This window comes from Canis lupus, chromosome 10, assembly GCF_011100685.1.
Source record: "Canis lupus familiaris isolate Mischka breed German Shepherd chromosome 10, alternate assembly UU_Cfam_GSD_1.0, whole genome shotgun sequence".
Classification (NCBI taxonomy): Eukaryota; Metazoa; Chordata; class Mammalia; order Carnivora; family Canidae; genus Canis; species Canis lupus.
In genome coordinates, this window is record NC_049231.1 from 48,956,605 (window position 1) to 48,976,595 (window position 19,991).

Sequence of the window (19,991 nt, forward strand, 5' to 3'; positions counted from 1 at the left end):
GAAAGAGAAAGGAAATTGATCATAAAAGAGTAAGAACAGACAATAAACCTTTATGCATTTGACATTCTGAAAACCCCAACATTTGATTCTAAAACATACTATCAGTGGGCAAGAAAGTTCCCACTGACTGACCTTAATGCTTGGCTATACAGTCTCAACTATTATTAAAACATTAAATTTGCATCATTTGAAAATCAAACTAAAAATACATATTAAAAAATTAAACGAGGGGATCCCTGGATGGCTCAGTGATTTGGCACCTGCCTTTGGCCCAGGGCGTGGTCCTGGAGTTCTGGGATCGAGTCCCACGTCAGGCTCCTAGCATGGAGCCTGCTTCTCCCTCTGCCTGTGTTTCTGCCTCTCTCTCTCTCTCTCTCTCTCTCTCTATGTCTATCATGAATAAATAAATTTTAAAAAATCTAAAAAAAAAAAAAAAATTAAACAAGTAAATATGTTTTACTCATTTCAATCCATCACTAAATTCAATATTTGTTTTCTTTTAATTATTGCCTTTTTCAAAACAGATATTAAGATGTAGTTGTATGTGAACAGACATTTGTATTTTTACAGACATTCATGCTTAATTTTTTAATGGCAAACTCACACTGCTGGGTAGTTTATTTTTTTATTTTTTATTTTTTTTAAAGATTTTATTTATTTATTAGAGACAGAGAGAGAGAGAGAGGCAGAGACACAGGCAGAGGGAGAAGCAGGCTCCATGCAGGGACCCCGACGTGGGACTCAATCCCGGGTCTTCAGGATTCTGCCCTGGGCCAAAGGCAGTGCTAAACCACTGAGCCACCAGGGCTGCCCCTGCTGGGTAGTTTAAAATGGATGCAGGTTACAATATGCTAGGATTCTCTACAGTGTAGGACAGAATGTGTGCTGATATTCTTATCAGAGACTGCCCCCTATAGACACTTAGATCTCCCAGCCAAAAGAATAAACAGAAGGCCAAAGAAACTAAAATGAGCATAGGAATTAGGAGAGCACCAATCTCCCCATCCTATCCTATCAGAGCACTCCTGTAAAAAGCCACTCTTGCTCAAAGAGCTCTCCCTCTATGGCTTATCTTGTCAATAAAACCAATATATCTTGACATGTATCAGTTGTCACTTTACATGGGTTTCTCTTAGAAAATCTTCTCTCCCCAATAATTCATTTTTGCCTTTGGAGACATGTCTAGTAAGAAGTTGCTGTGGCCAAGGTTGCAAAGATTGCTGTCTCTGTTCTCCTCTAGGACTTTGATGGATTCCTGTCTCACAGTTAGGTCTTTCATCCATTTTGAGTTTGTCTTTGTATATGGTATGAGGAAATGATCCAGTTTCATTCTTCTGCATGTGGCTGTCCAATTTTCCCAACACCATTTGTTGAAGAGACTGTCTCTTTTCCACTGGATATTCTTTCCTGCTTTGTCAAAGATTAGTTGACCATAGAGGTGAGAGTCCTTTTCTGGATACTCTATTCTGTTCCATTGATCTCTATGTCTGTTTTTCTGCCAGTACCCTACTGTCTTGATAATTACAGCTTTGTAATAGAACTTGAAGTCAGGAATTGTGATGCCATCCATTTTGGTTTTCTTTTTCAACATTCCTTTGGCTATTCAGGGTCTTTTCTGGTTTCATACAAATTTTAAGGTTATTTGTTCCAATTCTGTGAAATAGGTTGATGGTATTTTGATAGGGATTGCATTGAATATATCGATTGCTCTAGGTAACATAGACATTTTAACAGTATTTGTTCTTCCAATCTATGAGCATGGAACATTTTCCACCTCTTTGTGTCTTCTTCAATTTATTTCGTGAGTGTTCAATAGTTTTTTGAGTATAGATCCTTAGTCTCCTTGGTGAGATTTATTCCTAGGTATCTTATGGTTTTGGGTGCAACTGACTATTGGGACTTCATCAAGATAAAAAGCTTTTGCACAGCAAAAAACAGTCAACAAAACCAAAAGACAACCAACAGAATGAGAGAAGATATTTGAAAATAACATATCAAAGGTCTAGTATCCAAAATCTATAAAGAACTTAACAAACTCAACACCCAAAGAACAAATAATCCAATCAAGAAATGGGCAGGAGAAATGAACAGACATTCCTCCAAAGACATACAAATGGCTAAGACACATGAAAAAATGCTCCACATCACTTGACATCAGGGAAATAGGAATCAAAACCATAATGAGGTACTACCTCATACCAAACAGAATGACTATAATTAATAGGTCAGGAAACAACAGATGTTGAGGATGAGGAGAAATGGGAACCCTTGAACACGGCTGGTGGGAATGCAAGCTGGCGTATATGGAAAATGTATGTGAGTTCCCCAAAAAGTCGAAAATAGATCTACCCCATGACCCAGCAATTGCACTAGGTATTCACCCCAAAGATACAAAAGTAGTGATCCAAAGGGGCACCAGCACTCCAATGTTCATAGGAGTTATGTCCACAATAGCCAAACTATGGAAAGAGCCCAGATGTCCATCAATAGATAAATAGATAAAGATATATTCTATATATAATGGACTACTACTCAGCCATCAAAAAATGAAATCTTGCCATTTGCAATGACATGGATGAATTAGAGGATATTATGCTAAGTGAAATAAATCAGAGAAAGACAATTATCATATGATCTCACTCATATGTGGAATTTAAGAAGCAAAGCAGAGACACCTGGGTAGCTCAGTTAGTTAGTCATTTGCTTTCGGCTTGGGTCATGATCCCAATATCCTGAGATCCAGCCCTGCATTGGGCTCCCTGCTCAGTGAGGAGTCTGCTTCTCGTCTTCCTCTCCCTCTGCCCCTTTACCTCCACTCATCTCTCTCTCTCTCTCTCTGTTGCAAATAAACAAAAAAATAAAATAAAGAAACAAGAGAATCATAGGGGAAGAGAGAAAAAATAAAACAAGATGAAATCAGAGAGGGAGCAAACCATAAAAGACTCTTAATCATAGGAAATAAACTGAGGGTCACTGGAGGGGAGGGGGTGCAGAGATGGGATAACTGAATGATGGATATTAAGGAGGGCATGTGATGTAATGAGCACCAGGTGTTATAGAAGACTGATGAATCACTGACCTCTACCTCTGAAACCAATAATACATTATTTGTTAATTAATTGAATTTAAATTTAAAAAAAGAAAGAAAGAAATTCTCTCTCCCCTGCCCTCTTCCCTGCTCACTCTCCTTCTTATATACATATATATATGAAAGCATAGGAAGATACACTTCAGAAAAAGACCCTTAATTCCTGGAGAGTAGAAGTGTAGAAGCAGGACTTCACTTTATAAATAATGTATGTCCGAACCGTTAAAATTCTTTAAAAAAAATAGGTATTATTTGTATAATTAAATTTTTAGAAATAGAGTAAAAATTTTAAAAGACAACATAAGGGATCCCTGGGTGGCGCAGCGGTTTGGCGCCTGCCTTTGGCCCAGGGCGCGATCCTGGAGACGCGGGATCGAATCCCACGTCGGGCTCCCGGTGCTTGGAGCCTGCTTCTCCCTCTGCCTGTGTCTCTGCCTCTCTCTCTCTCTCTCTCTCTCTCTCTCTGTGTGACTATTGTAAATAAATAAAAATTAAAAAAAAAAAAATAAAAGACAACATAAGACACTTTTTGTAACTTTGGGACATGAAGAAATTTCATTAAAAAGAAAAAAAAAGCAAGCACCTTAGGAAAAAAATTAGGAAAATTAAAAGAATTAATAAATTAACTATAATGAAACTAAGACCTTCTATTTTATTTTCTTTTTATTTATTAGACAGCATAAAGAAAGTGAAAAGAAGTAACAAACTGGGAGAAAAAAATTGTAATACATATAACTAAGAAAGAATATCTTTAAAAAGACTTATAAATTAATAAAAATAGAAGAAACAACACAATAAAAATGGGCAAAAGACTAGAACAGGTACTTCATCAAAAGAGGAAGCTGAATGGCTAAGCAGGAGATATATGGGGATTTGTTTTATTAGAATGACTTATTCTTTTTATGCTATAATATTCTTTTACATAGTCATTACTTAGTAAAACAATTTTTTAAACATAGTTTTCAAAAAGGAAGAAGAAACAGAGATGATCTCTTGAAGTAAAGCCAGTACCTTTTACATTGGGTCTAATATAAGACAGCAGACTGAGCTCCCCTGGATTCTCAAGCAGTGTTTTGGCTGCTCCTTCTAATCCCAACTGCTTTGCTCTCTGGGCTTTGGTGCCTTTGCTCCCAGTTTTATATGGAGCTGACTAGAAAAAAAAGTCAGAAAATATACCATATCATTCAGTTTTAAAAAGCAAAAGTCAAATTGAAACATAAAATCAGAAGACATGGTAGGAATGCTAAAGATATCCTTTGCTCAATCCTTTCCTTTCCCTTCAGAGATGAATTAATACAAACCTGAGATTACTAGCTATACGAAGATGGTTGTTCCTTATCTGATTCTTTATACTTTTCTATTTATTTCATATTAGTCATTTGTATTTACTCATTTTAAAAATTCAGTGCCTGGACTGCAAGGACTATGAGGTACTCTCCTCAACCCAAGCGAGCTCCTCTAATAGCTGCTGATACATAATGCTTCTGCGGCTTTAAACACATTCACTCTTCAATCCGAGCCATTAGGCTTCTCTTCCCACACCTTGCTGAGAGTGGTATCATAAAGAAGCACAATGATCCTCTAATTACCAAATATACATTTTTCAGTCCTTATCTTGCCAAAGCTCCTTGCTACATTTATTCACTTAACTATTGACCATTACCTTCTTCTAAGATTTTCTTCCCTATTGTCTTCCATGGTATCATCATCTCCTGATTCTCCTCCTACTTCCCTGACCATTCTTTCCCTGTCTTCTGCTCTCCCTTCCACCACCCATGCTTCAAAAGTTAGTGTTCCTTAATGGTCTCTCCGGACTTGCTTACCCACAAGCTCTCCCTGAGTGAGTTCCATTCTCATGGCTTTCAATACCAACTACATGCTGAAGACCCTTACAGCCAGGTTTCCACCTCAGCACTCCCCTTTAGGGTTCTCAATTCCATAACATACTCTCCTTTGTCCCCTGACTCAACTGGGAATGCCTTGGAGACATGGATTATGTATTATTTATCTTAGCAAACTACACAAAAAAGCATCTGATATTGTTGCACTGTATTGAATTAAATAATGGTGGCTGATGATTTTAGCTTTTTATTTCCAGATCTTTTTTAACTATAAAAAGAGACAAATCCTAACATACCTAGGTAGGTATTATATTAAAAGATTCAAAGAGTTACTTACCACATGTTCTAGTTCTTCAAAAGTTTTACAATTCAGCAAAGCTTTTAACAAGCACTCGGACATCTTCCCTTCCTTCTTAATTTTTTGGATTGTACTATGAACCTTCTTTGCAACAGCCCTGAAAATAAAGACCTTCTGTAAAATACTAGACTTATGTGTCAAAACTTCCTTTTTGAAGTTATCTCAAACTTACAGAAAAGTGGTAGGTAACATAAAACATTCTTTTCCCCTCTGAACCATTTAAGAATAAGTTACCATTACCCAAATAATTTAGTATATATTTTTCTGTAAACAAGAATCTCCTCCTATATAACAATATAGCCATTAAAATCAGGTAATGGATATAGATATATTACTATATTCTAACCCTCAGGTCTCACTTAAGTTTCACCAATTGTTTCAATAATATCCTTGATGGAGAATTCTGTTAAGAGTCGGTTGTATATAATTGCCATGTGTCTATGGTGCCCTTCAAGCTGAAACATTATTTCAGTCTCTCCTTGATTCTCAAAGCCTTGATACTTTAGAATGTTACAGGCCAGTTATTTTGTAGAATGTCCTACAGTTTGAGTTCCTCTGATGTTTCTCTGTTATAGAAGTAATGCTGTATTCTTATCATTGCATCTTTTAGGTGAAAAGTGATATGAAATGATTTTCACTTGTACTATCACTCATTACCTTAGATTATTTGATAGTGTGTTTGGATTTCTCCATGATGCAGGCACTCTATTCCTGTGTAATTATTTTGTGGAAAGGTACTCTAAAACTATCCCATTCCTTATTAAACTTCCAATTTACTTGCTGTTTTATTTATATCACCACAGACTCATGATTTTTTTAATTTTATTTAATGATTATAATCCATTAGTAACACTTATTTTCAGGCTCAAATTATTACAAGTTTGACCAGAAGTAACCACTCCAAGTTAGTTTCTGTGTTCTTTTGACATATTTCCATCATTCTTTGAACATTTCTTTATTTTCTGGCACAAGATATTCAAGGCTTTTACTTTCCTTGCCCCAGCCCTGGAATCAGGCAAATAGTAACCAAAAACCAAGTTATGGGTGCTAGATGTGCTCATTGCTACTGGGTATCACTACTCTGGACCAACACACCTAGCACCCATAACTCATTTCTAAATACATTCTCCAATGGAGAGAGCCAGGATTTCACTGAGAAAAGCTGATTCCAGGAAACAATGCATAGGTAGGGGCAAGGGCACAGTCACCCCACCACTTTCAGATGATTCTGTGTTGTGAACAAAATCCCGTTATATCTAAGGCCTCTCATCCTACTTTACTACATAGCATCTGCCTAATAAGATTTGCTAAAGTGATGGGGGAAAGTTAGACAAAAATATAGATTATTAGAAATGATTGATAAGGAAAAAAAAATAAATATACTTATAAAAAAAGAAAAAAAAAGATAGAAGATTATAAATTAAAGAGGAAGCTTATGCAGTAACAGATTACAACCTGTGTATCTTTTACATTCCTGGTAGTCCAAGACTGTTTTCAGGGGCTGAATCACACTAGGGTCATTTTGACAAGAGGCCAATGTCCTATTGGCCTGTATATACAGAAGAGGAAAGGCATCTTTAGAGAAAATATGGAAGCTTTTCCTACTATCCATGATCAACCTCTTTTATTCACATTTTTAGTGACCCTCAGTAAAAAGTGTTTTTTACTTTGCAACCTAGTACACATATACACATATATAATTTTATATATAAAAATTATATGTACATATAAATATGTATAATAAACAGTTACATAAACATAAACAGTTTCATGAGACAATATTTACCTTTACTACATAAACTACACTCTTACATTTTCTATTGTCTATTTAATTTTTGTTAAAGTGGTAATGACCCATTACATTAACTTCACTACTCCTTTATAGCTAGCAATTAACAGATTAAAAACCAATGCTTTAGTTATAGAAAATGCTGAGCTTAAGGAAAAATAGAGACTATACCTCATTACCAAATCTCTGTATGGTATACTAAAGGTCTTCAAGCCCCAGTCAATATTCCCACTTAGTTGGAGAAATTTCCTCCACTAATATTCAATGTATTTCACAATTAATAGACACCCAGGGAATGAACTCATTTGCAAAAGTGTTTTTTTATAGAAAAAGAAAATAATAATAACCTGCACATAAAGCTTCTATTTGTCTTCCATACAACCAAATATTATATTAATTTTTTTGTATATTTTTTTATTGGAGTTCAATTTGCCAACATACAGCATAACACCCAGTGCTCATCCCATCAAGTGCCCCCCTCAGTCCCCGTTACCCAGTCACCTCGTCCCTCTACTCACCTCCCCTCCACTACCCCTTGTTTGTTTCCCAGAGTTAGGGGTCTCTCATGTTCCGTCACCCTTTCTGATATTTCCCACTCATTTCCTCTCCTTTCCCCTATAATCCCTTTCACTATTTTTTATATTCCCCGAATGAATGACACCATATAATGTTTGTCTTCTCCAATTGACTTACTTCATTCAGCATAATACCCTCCAGTTCTATCCACGTTGAAGCAAATGGTGGGTATTTGTTGTTTCTAATGGCTAATATTCCATTGTATATATAGACCACAACTTCTTTATCCATTCATCTTTCAATGGACACGGAGGCTCCTTCCAGATTATCATTAATTTTTAAATAGACTATTCTTGTTCGTTTGTGACACTTTCCTCATTTTCAGATCCCTAAATCCTCACATTTTCTTCATTAGCTTGCCTTCAACCAGATAGAAAGCTTACTTCAGAATTCATAAACTACTGGCCTTCAACATGTGGCCTGTAGGTGATTTCATCTAGCCCAGAAAATTTTTATATAATAACTCAAATTGCCGGGTTCTTTTAAAAAATAGGATAAGCTGGCAAGCTGGGTAGACAAGCCTGATGTCAGTAATCAGCTGGAGTAGATGCCACTCCTCTTAGGGGTTAGGATCTACAGTTTGTATCCCTTGATGCTCATTACTAACCTGGCCCTGGAAGGCTTGATTCTGAATCTACTTGATAACCTAGTCATTTATGCTTCTGGGTTGGTTAATTGATTTTGCCTCTCAGTGAACTTTAACTCTCCACTTATTAGCATTTTAATACTCCTGGACTAAAAGAACTTTAACAAAAGGTGTAGAAATGCTAGTAAGATGCAGGTTCCCGCCAAAATCATAGGAAGATTATTAGGCTGCTTGTAAAAATAACTTTTAGCACTTTGAGAATGGCTTGAAGGTAAGATTATATTCAATTTTAATCAGATCCTTGTCATAAAGTTGAAAAACAAACATGTTAACAACACAGTGCTTGGCTTGTAGGAGATGTGCAATAAATGCATGAATGGTGAAGAGTGTTTTAATAAACTCTACTGAAAAATATAATATAGTCTTTGCATGCTTATTTCTAAATTATTACAGTAAGTCCAGAAGAATAATTTTTGGAAGGGTGCTTTTCATTCTATGGCCACACAAAACTTAAGACCCACTAATATCAAAATATCATGCCCTTTAAAAGGTTAGAAAAAGGAAATATACATATTTCCCTCCAAATTGTATACACCAAAAAACTCTTCATTTTAGGACTTCATAATATTAAGAGGATAGTTTTACAATAAGCTGTTGAAGATTCAGACTAAAATGCATTTTTCTCAGTTTCTTTCCTTTGCCATATGCACAACCAATTCTATGAAAGAATATAATGGTCAAACTCTTAGGCACATACTTTTAATGCAAACCTCCTTTCTGCCCATGTATGCCCCAAGCTATGCATAAACACTCCAGCAGAGGGACTCTGTATACACCTAAAGAAATAAAATGGAGCTGACTTCCTCTGTCAGAAGGCAACTATATTCAGATTATAATAATTCAAGAAAACAAAACAATGGAACTGTTGAAATATGCTGTCATTCATTTCTTCACTGTTTCTCCTCCCTAGCTCACATGGCCTCTTTCCCCTCACAGTAGGTTCTTCCCAGGTTTCTTACCGGAGCTCCTCTAGGGTTTGTCGAACTTCTCTCAAGGAATCAGCATCAAGGTTATTAATAAGCTCTTTTCGATACCGTATAATGAAGGGAATTGTGTTATCATCATTAAAGAGACGAATAATGTTGGCACATACCCAAAGTTCAATATTAGTTCTCTCAGATAAAACCTGCAAATTAAGGATAGTGATTTAAAATCCTGAAAATTAAACATCTATACTGTAATGTATGGTTCAAATATAGAATCAGATAATGTTCTCCAGTCACTTAGAAACTACTTTCTGTGGTTTAAAAAAATACATATATGTACTGACAATCAAAATAGTAATTCAGTAAAATCCAATAAAGCCACTGTATAATCATTCAAGTTCTACAAGGCTCAATAAGACACATTTTTCCCCTCTCAAGAGTTAGCAGTAAAGATCAAGGAGTTAGTAACTCATTGACATGTCAACACATGACACTGTTGTCTCACTGCTAGTGAGAAAATGCAATGGTCCATCCACTAGAGGAAGAACAGTTTGGCAATATCTATCAAAATTTATAATACATAAACTCTTTGACCCAGCAATTCCACTCCTGATGTATTCATACCCTTGGGAAATGATATTATTTATAGCGATATTTTTTGAAGAACTTTTTGCAGTATAATAAAAGTGAGCAAAAACCTAAGTCTATAATGGGAAACTGGTAAATAAATCATGATATGATAAGAGTAGAATACCATGTAAACTGAAATGGAATGACTCACAAAACCTAGGAACATTGCTTACTAAGAACACTGGCTGAATGAGGATAGGAAGATTCCTGTGATCTTTTGATTTTAATATCATACACATATACTACATATTTGAAATAATTAAGTCTTTTTAATAAAATAAATCTATGGGTTTCAGGAGAAGGTACATGTAAGCAGAAAGGTAAAGAAGTCAGCCTCAAGAAGAGAAAGAAGGAAATGCAATCTCAGTAACTGTTCTCAAAACCTAAGCAGATTTTTCAAAGTATAGCACAAAAGGCACAAATTTTATTACTATCTCAATTTTGATGCCCAAGATCAGTCAAAACTGAAGGGTAATAAAAACCCAGAAAAATTATTAAAGAATTATCATAATCAACTAATTAACAAAATCAAGTTAATATATAGAATAGAATGAATTTCAAAACTACAGATGAAATAAAAGGCTGAAATCCAGAGACTATCCAAGGAGGATATGCTCATTCTTCTGGGCATCTTAAATTCCGAGGCCTATATTTTATTACCATTTTGATGCATTGATACCCTCTCTCCGGTGAGTGAGAATGCCAACTTCACATCTCCAGCCCTGGCTGCCTTCCACATGAGCTCCAGACTCATTTAGATAACTACCTGACATATTCTCTTGAAAACATAATGGGCATCTCAAATGGCTTTGCAAAGTGATCTTCCTCTCAGACTTATTCCTCCTCCAGTGTTCCCCGTTATTATGTCCAAACAGCAGTTCAAGCCAGAAAACTAAGAGTCTAACCCTTTCATTTCCTTCAACTCTTAAAGCCACTCTATCAAAAGAATTAATTCACCCAACCGCAAAATATTTCTGTAGTCCTATCACTCCTGTTCATTTCTTCCTCCCTACACCTATCTAGATCAACCAGGATTACTCAATAGCCTGTAACTATTCTTGCATCCAATTCTTTTTTTTTTTTTCAGAGCTTTTATATTTGAGTTTATTCTTCATTTAGCTTTTAAAACACTACTATAGTTGAATATTAAAACAAAAACAATAGCAAGTAGTGAGCTATGATTATAGTCCTTCACTCATCCACTACTGCATCTAAAATGCCAGCAGCAGTGTTATTCACCAGCCCCATTAAGAAGTCTGACACTGAACACCACCCCTAGGATGATGTTCATCATCCTCATATGCTTCCCCATTGTAATGGCGCCGTCTCTCCTGATTGGGATCAAAGTCCACAAGTTCTACCTGGTCCATTTCATCAGTCTCTTCTACTTCCTTCCTCTCAGGTAGGAGTTTTTGTTTATCAGGAGAGAGAAAGTCGTTCTTGGGGAAGTTTACCTTAAATTCCATGATTAGGTGACCCTTCTCATATGGTCTATGATAAATTGGCATGCCTTCATTTAGCACACACTTGATATCCCCATGCTTGACAATCTGACCTGGATGAGAGGTGATGACGATGGTTCGGCTGTCAAGAGTAGATATTGGCTTTTGAAAGCCACACAGGGCTTCAACCAGCTGTATATCCATACACATGAAAAGATCTTCTCCTCGTCGAGTAAAAACAGCATGGTCCTTCTGATCTAAAACAATGATAATATCTCCTGGTTCCAGTCCTGGTTCTTGGTCTCCCTCACCATGGAATGTTATCTTCTGGCCATCTTTCATGCCTTTGTCAATATGCACTTCTAGAATCTTCTTCTCTCGAACTATCTTCCTTCCGTTGCAGCTTTTACATCTATCTTTAGGACTGATCCGTTCCCCATGGCCCTGATCCATGCACACAGATTGAATTTGCTGAACCATTCCAGGTCCTATCTGATGAATTCTTATTTGTATTCCAGTACCTCGGCAATTGGGACAACATTCGACTGCTCCTTTCTTACCACCTCGGCCTTCACATTTATCGCAAATCACATTCTTTTGCAGAGCTAGTTTTCTTGTTGCACCATTATATACATCTTCTAAGGTTACTGAGAGCTGATGTACAACATTTTTACCTCTCCGTTCTCTCTGCATCCTGCCTCCTCCTCCAAAAAACATATCAAAGATGTCCATGGGGAAGCCAAAACCACCACCAGCTCCACCTTCTTTAATTGCCTGTTCTCCTCCTTTGTCATATAATTCCCTTTTCTTTGTATCAGAGAGCACTTCATAAGCTTGAGAAATCTGTTTAAACTTCTCTCCTTCATTTGGATTCTTATCAGGGTGGTACTTCAAGGCCAGTTTTCTGTAAGCCTTTTTCAATTCCTCCTGGGTGGCATTGGGTTTCACCCCCAAAACATCATAGTAAGTGGTTTCTTTCACCATTTTCTACAGCCAGTGAGAGGGCCGAAGCCGGTGTGGGGGAGCGGGTAGGAGCGCGTTGCTGGGCGCAGCTCAGGCAGCCGCCGCTCCTCTGCGTCTCACTGAGCGTTCTGGAAAGTTCCCTTTTGCATCCAATTCAATCCCATCTATTCTAGTCTCCATGAACCAACAAGGATTTTTTTTAAAGATTTTATTTATTTATTCATGACAGACAGAGGGGGAGAGACAGAGACACAGGCAGAGGGAGAAGCAGGCTCCATACAGGGAGCCTGACGCAGGACTTGATCCCAGGACTCCAGGATCACACCCTGGGCTGAAGGTGGTGCTAAACCACTGAGCCACCCAGGGATCCCGGATTTTTTTTTTTTTATTGTTACTCAGAGGTGCCTAGGTGGCTTAGTTAAGCGTCTGACTCTTGATTTCAGCTCAGGTCATGACCTCAGGATCATGAGATTGAGCCCCAAGTTGGGCACTTCACTGGGGAGTCAGCTTGAGATTCTCTGTCTCCCACTCTCTCTGACTCCTCCCCCCCTGACTTATGCACACGCTGTCTTGCTCGCTCTCTCTCTCTCCAAAATAAAGAAATATAAAAAAAGAAGAAGAAGAAGAAGAAGAAGAAGAAAAAATGTATACTGGATCATGTCACTTGACTGATCAAAACCTTTCAATGATTTCCCATTGCATTTAGAATCTAAACTCCTTACCATGACCCAAAAAATCAGCCTCTTATCAATCTCATCTTATCCAGTCTTCCCCTCATTGGAAACCAGCCCCAATGACTTTCTCTTAGTTTCCTAGAACATGTCCAGTTGCTTCTCTCTTTAAAGGCATTCCTGAGGCTCCCTCATTCAGAAATTCTGATCTTAGTTGTTATCTTCCCTGACCCTGACAAAATCAGACTCATCAGTATTTTCTCAAACCTATACCTCATCCTATTTCTTACTCCAGCCAACATCATTTTCTACCACAGAAACCATCAGGGATATTACAGCTATCTCCTTCAACTCCAACTTTCCATTAGATAGCAGCTATGTCCCTTGAGGGTACTTGACCTCAACTCCACCTCCACAGCATTTTGTTCAGTATTCAGTTGTTTTATAATTAAGTGCCAGAGTATGGTCAGAAAAATTGGTCCAGTCAGCATGAAGCTCAAGACTTGGGTTGAAACTCTGGACCCAGGTACAATTTCTTCTAGAGAAACACGGTTTGTACATGTAGACTCCTGAAGCTGAGGATGGCAGTGCTAAGAGAATCATGGAAAGACTGTATCAGTGCACTGATCAAACTTCTGTTAGAGGTTAAGAAATATCCTTCAATGCTTAAACATTCTAGTAAGTTCTCAGTATCACTGTGTGTTCCCTATCACGACCATCTAATCTGCCCCCAAGGAAGCAAACTGAACTTCTAACATGTCTGTTCTTTCCCCTCAAGTTCCCTTTCTGTTAATATCATCTTTTATCTGAACCACAGAGCAGTTTTGTTTTCTATACTTTCCACCCAGCCTCTCTACATTACTCCTGATTATGTTTCTAAAACACAGATATAATAAATTGAGTATTTTTTTTTCTTTTTTTCTTCTTCTGAACACAAGCCCCCAATGACTCTTACCAACCTGCTGGTAAAAGTCCAACCACTGCGACCTAGTTTTAAAATCCCTTCCTAAGTGTGATTCTAAGCTGTACTGTCTTAAAGGAGTAAACAATCTAGAAGAGAAGGCAAATGTCAATGCAAATAAGTACAAATAAAATAGGATGTGCCAATGATAGACTGTTTTCAGAGAAAAGTCTCCCGGGGGTTATCAAGGAAGGCTTCCTACAGGGGTAGCATTTCAGCTGGCCCTTGAAAGATAGGCCAGATTCTAAAAGACAGATGTAAGAAATGAAAAATGACTAAAATGCTCATCATTTTGTGTGATTGTTACAGGAACCTACGGGTTCCCACTATTCTAAACTACCTCAGCTACTATTAACTGAAAAGGCCCCCCCATAGCCCAAGATCCAAATTTGGGTTGAACTAGGTCTTAACAAATCCAGAAGCATCATATGTGTTAAGGAAGTGTACACTGCTGCTTATATAGATTTATATAGATTTATATTTAGATTTATATAGATGCTGCTCCATGAAATTAAACATAACAAAACTCCGTATAAGTAGTCTCCAGTTTTGGGCCTCCAAATCATCTAATTCCTTCTGTCTTAATTTGGTCAACTGTTTATTTTAGCTCTTATTATGTGCCATTAACCATACCAAGCCAGTGAAAATCAAATGTAAAATGACAAGTCCCTCTTCCCAAGGAGCTTATAAGCTAGAAAGAAAACAGACAGATGAGTAGTTAAAATATATTGTGATCTAGGACAGCCCTGGGTGGATCAGCGGTTTAGCGCCTGCCTTTGGCCCAGGGTGTGATCCTGGAGACCCGGGATCAAGTCCCACGTTGGGCTCCCTGCATGGAGCCTGCTTCTCCCCCTGCCTGTGTCTTTGCCTCTTTCTCTCTCTGTGTCTCTCATGAATAAATAAATAAAATCTTAAAAAAAAAAAAAAATATATATATATATATATATATATATATATATAGTGATCTGTACTCTGACAGAAGCACATGTAGATTATTTTAAGAGCACATGGGAGATACAAACATCTAATTCTGCAGCAATGGAAAAGCAACAAAGAGAATGAAGGTGTATCTTCAGGCAGCCAGATAGGGGCAGGAATTCCATGAAGAAAGAACGGCATGTCAAAAGGCACTAATGAGAAACTACTGCACGTTTTTTAAATTCCTGTAAATTCAGCAATGCTAAAATGTACAAAGGGTGTTAAGATGAGGTGAGAAATGGAAAGGTGGATGAAGCTAGATGGTTGGATTCCAGGTAGAGTTTGAACTTATACTCAATATTGAGCCACTCAGTGATGATCTGCTTATTACTTAATTTCAGCTGTTGAGCCAACCTCCCTGTACAAACCCCTGTGACATTTTATGAGTCAGTGAAATCTGTGGACTAGAGAAAGTGGCTCACAATGTGTGGTCCCCAAACCAGTAGCATAAGCAGCACCTGGGAACTTGCCAGAAATGCAAATTATTGAGCCCCACCCAGATCCACTGAAGAACCACCTCTGGGTTAGGGCCCAGAAATCTGTGTTTTAGAAAAATGAGGCAATCAACAAAGATGTAACTGAAAGAGTTGAAAGTAGAGATCAAACCTCAGGGATGGGTAAGGGTAAGGCAGAGAACTATCATAGTTTTTATTTTGAAACTACTCACATTTATTACTTTAATAATATTTATACTTAACTGGTTAGGAATGAGAGTAAAGTAAAAAAGAAGGCGGTCTCAGGATTTTTTTCAATTCTAACACTTAAATATGAGAGGCACTTTTTGTGACTTGTTTCAAGCTAACATTTGTATAGAGCTTATTATGTTCTCAACACTTTCACATATTCAGAATTAACTCAAACTACATGAGACAGTTATTACTCCCATTTTATAGAAAGAAAAACTGAGGCCCAAAAAAGCTAAATGAATCGCCCAAAGTCTACAAGCTACATTACCTTTTCAAAAATCTGATTTGTGTGCAAAGCAAGATGATATTTTGGGGGACAAAAATACAAATTAATCAAATAGCCTCACTTCTCTTCCTGAATCAACTGCAGATAAAACCGTTCCTTTATACTGCCCTCTGGTGTCTAAAACTTCTAACAAAATGGCCTTCTCCCAAAGTATCCTGAGATTTATTTTTCCAATCTATATTCCCATTTCCTGAATTAAAAAAGAAAATATCTGGGTATCAACAAACTATAGCCTTAATCGTCCTGGCAGCATCTATGTTTTAAAAGAACACCTAAATTAAGTTCTACTCATTAGAATTCTAATGAGTAGACTTGAGAGAAAATTTTCTACTCAAAATCATTTCCCAATCAGCAGTTGAACACCTCCTTTATGAAAAGCTTTTGATTCCTGCTGTTCTCTTTACTCCTGCCTATTTATTATATCACTTAATTTATCACACAGAAGCTTCCTTAAAGACTGCAAAGGAAAAACTATGCTGTTAGAAGTCAGAAGGGTGGTTACAGGAAAGGGGACAGGAGATTGGAAAACCATATAAAAGGGGCTCGTTGGGTACTGGGTAAGGTTCTGTTTCTTGATCTGGAAGCTTGTTATTTTCAAACATTCATGAGCTATACACTTAAGTATATATATTTCAAAAATAGGTATTTTAAAGCGCCCATAACAAATACCAGCTAAATCAAAGAAACAAAAACGGCTAATCCAATTGTTTTAACTTAATCCCTCCTGGAACAAACAGGTAACCTGTTAATGGGTGGTGTGTGCTTATATGCGGAAATACAGTGAGAAAGCCAACTCAGAGATACTCAAACCCCCTTTCCATCTCACTTCTTTCCCCAATTTTGTTATCCCATGGTCCTCTTCACCCATATCATTTCCCATTATCTCTTGCAAGAAAAATAGCTAATAAAGAAGGCTTTGCTTGCTTTTCCTCCCTAATTTAGCAAACTTTACTAACATATTATATGTGGCTACTCTACTCCCATACTCCCAGGCCCCTCAAAATAAAAAGACTATAACAGCAATCACCATTTTGAAGCATTTAATTTTCTAAAAACTGATTGTAGCTAGTTACCTCTTCAAATTCTAAAGAAGGTCATGGTATTTGCATAATTATATAATGTTCTTTAATGAAAATTAGTTTCTGATAATGACCACACATTTGCAGTGTGGGGGAAAGGGCTGAAGAATAGGTTGCCTCCGTTCAAGGGATCTGGAAATTCCCAAAGCCTGATTAAGAAATGGCCACAAAGTACGTTTATGCATAAAGTCTAGCCCTTTCATGAAGATGGCACTGAAGGTGAAGAACAAAGCCCCTGCCCCTCCCAAAGCCAAAGCCAAAGCCAAAGCAAAGGCTTTGAAGGCCAAGAAAGTGGTGCTGAAAGGCATTCACAATCACAAAAAAAGATCTGCATGTCCCCTACATTCCAACAACCAACACTGCATCTCTGAAAGCAGCCCACACAGTCTCAAAAGGGTGCCCCCAGGAGAAATAAGTTTGATCACTATGCCATCATCAAACTCCCTCTGACTACCGAGTCAGCCATCAAGAAAATAGAAGACAACAACACACTTCCCTGTGGATGTCAAGGCCAATAAGCAGTGGATAAAACAGGCTGTAAAGAAGTTCTATGACACTGATGTGAAGGTCAACACCCTGATCAGGCCTGATGGAGAGAAGAAGGCTCCTCTTGTTCAACCGGCTCCTGACTATGATGCTTTGGATGTTGCCAAAAAAATTGGGATCATCTAAACTGAGTCCAGCTGGCTAAATCTAAATATAAATTTTTTCATCCCAAAAAAATAAATAAATAAAAATAAATAAAATCTATAAAAAACTTAAGTACTAAAGTATTTTAGGGAACTGTATTCCCTTCCCAAACAAGATGGTGATATTCCTGAAAAAGCAATAGACTTTTCAGAGTTCAATAACACACTGTGAAAGCAGCAAGGGGCCATGCGGAACATGAAGGAAATATAAGTGACATTTCCCACTTGATCAATTAGTAATGATTAATAATCTCTTTACAATTAATTTCCATCAACAATTTCTTCCTAACTAGGTATCTTTCAGGATTTCCCCAAAGAACTTGGCCACATATTTTGTGGCAGATAATATGCCTATCACAGGTGTTTGAATGACTGGTCATCCAAAGGCTAGAGGCCTTCCTGACTGTCGGACTCTGCACTGGTGACTCTCACTCTTCTCTCCTACACCTGCCACTGTTGTCAACCATGTTTGGAAATAGGAATGCAGTGCCAAAATAAAATTACTCTCTGCTGTCTATGGGGGAGTAAGAAAGGAAAGGAAAAGAAATCCACATATACCACAAGAATAGTCTAAAAAAGTAATTCAGGTTTAACAAGGATGACTACCTCTGGTTATAAAAACAACAACAACAACAACATCAACAACAAAACATATAAAAATCATACCCAAAGTTCCCCGGGCAACCCCTAAACCCATCTAGAAAATGCTGAGCTTACTAGTTGTCAGGTTGCTCAACCAAAATAACAGCTGTAGTTTAACCATTTTTCCTAACTCACAAGTAAGGTGTGCCATATTCCAAGAACAGGCTTGTTTGAGCTGTCAAAAATCACTCCCAATAAGAAGGAGGAGGAGAAAACAATGCTTGGAACTGAAAAGAAAAAAAAAAACTGAAAAAGTGCCTTCAAGTCCTCATGGTTTTCCAATTTCTGGCTCAAGGCCTTTGGGAGACTTGACCACACTTTGTCCCTTCCATTCTCTGAAAGACCTCTGTGTCCCTGGTAATAAACTCTTTTCTGTTTCAGTTCATTACAAGTAGGTTTCCATTACTTGAAACCAAGAGATAATGGGCTAAGGAAGGACCATTTCATCTCCTTCTCCGTTACACAGATTAGGAGATGGGTGTGAAGCAAAGTGTCATAGGGTAAGTAGCCCTAAACCTTGAAGAATTTATCTCTGCATCTCAAGAGACTTCATGGTCTCTGAAACCCTCTTCCCTCCCTCCTGTTCACCGTCCACTAGAGGCAGATCTATGTTCACAGCAGAGAAATAAGCTTCTAAGTGTTAGTGAAAGGAAAGGAAACACATCCACCTGCCCCTAGGAGTCTGGACTGAAACTAAACAAGGTGTCTGCATTTTAGGAAAGCTTTCAGGTGAATCTGATGCAGATGGTCTATGATCCATCCTTTTAAAACATGTCCTTGTGTGGGAGTGGAGTAGGGAGAAAAAGTTTCAAAAAAACATGTCTTTGTAGACCTAAGTGAATAAAGATAAAGATGGTATATAAAGGAGCCTAATTATACACGGTTTAGTTCAAGAACAAGAATGAAAAGAAAGCTCTGAGGCAACATTTTATTCCTTAGTGGGCCAGAGAAAAGAAAAATCATAATTAAAAATTCCTGCTGATGTTCCACTAATAGGTTATAGAAGAGACAACACGGGGGGAAAAAAAACTCCTCTGAAGAAAAAGGTAACGTGCAGACAGTCCCAGACTGGGAAGTAGTATTAGGAGCCAGCAGAGGCTCCCAGGCTCTAGAGCAGTAATTCACAGAAAGGGAAGGAGTACCCATCAGAATCACCATGAGACAGCCAAGAAGGGAAGTCACACTTCTCTACCCTGAAAGGCACTGCCATAATTAAGTTTGAAATGTCCCCAGAATGTGTTGGCATTGACAAAAGGTTGAGAATCACCATTTAAAAGTCACTCTTCAGGTCTTCTCTGTCATCCCCAAAACCAACCAAGAAATGGCAAGAAATCCAAGGCAGCTCAAGTTGGAATTCAGATAGTTTTCCTAGGAAATTTCTAGACCTTGTTTACTGTATATTACAACATTACATTAAGAATTAGAACAGTACTAATGGCCAATGACCTAATTACTCACATTGCTTTTATAGTCCAAATTCAAAATAAAACCTTAACAATGAATTTATGAGGGCCCAGTTTGTTGGTGCAAGCTCTGTAGAGTACATGTTCACTAAAACACCATGGCAGAGATCCCCCTCACCTGAGGTCACAGCTCTTAGCTCAAGATCTGATGATAATGAGCTATAATATAAAATAGTACACCTAGGATAGGAACCAATAGATGAGGTCTCCAGAAATCACTAGCAAAACTGAAGAGACCTGAAAACTCCCAACCCTTTCCTTACCCAGTGCCACTATC

At 37.7% G+C, this 19,991-nt stretch overlaps 1 protein-coding gene and 1 pseudogene across 1 annotated transcript in view; both read right to left on the reverse strand.

Moving 5' to 3' along the window:
* SRBD1 (S1 RNA binding domain 1) overlaps window positions 1-19,991 on the reverse strand; it is a 189,748-nt gene that overhangs the window by 154,376 nt on the left and 15,381 nt on the right. Inside the window, exons 5-7 of the mRNA XM_038551198.1 lie at window positions 9,258-9,424; window positions 5,267-5,384; window positions 4,100-4,238 (exon numbers count right to left, since the gene is read on the reverse strand). Of these exons, the coding sequence (XP_038407126.1) occupies window positions 4,100-4,238; window positions 5,267-5,384; window positions 9,258-9,424 (424 nt within the window). The remainder of the gene's footprint in view (window positions 1-4,099; window positions 4,239-5,266; window positions 5,385-9,257; window positions 9,425-19,991) is intronic.
* LOC474576 (DnaJ (Hsp40) homolog, subfamily A, member 1 pseudogene) lies at window positions 10,945-12,399 on the reverse strand (annotated as a pseudogene).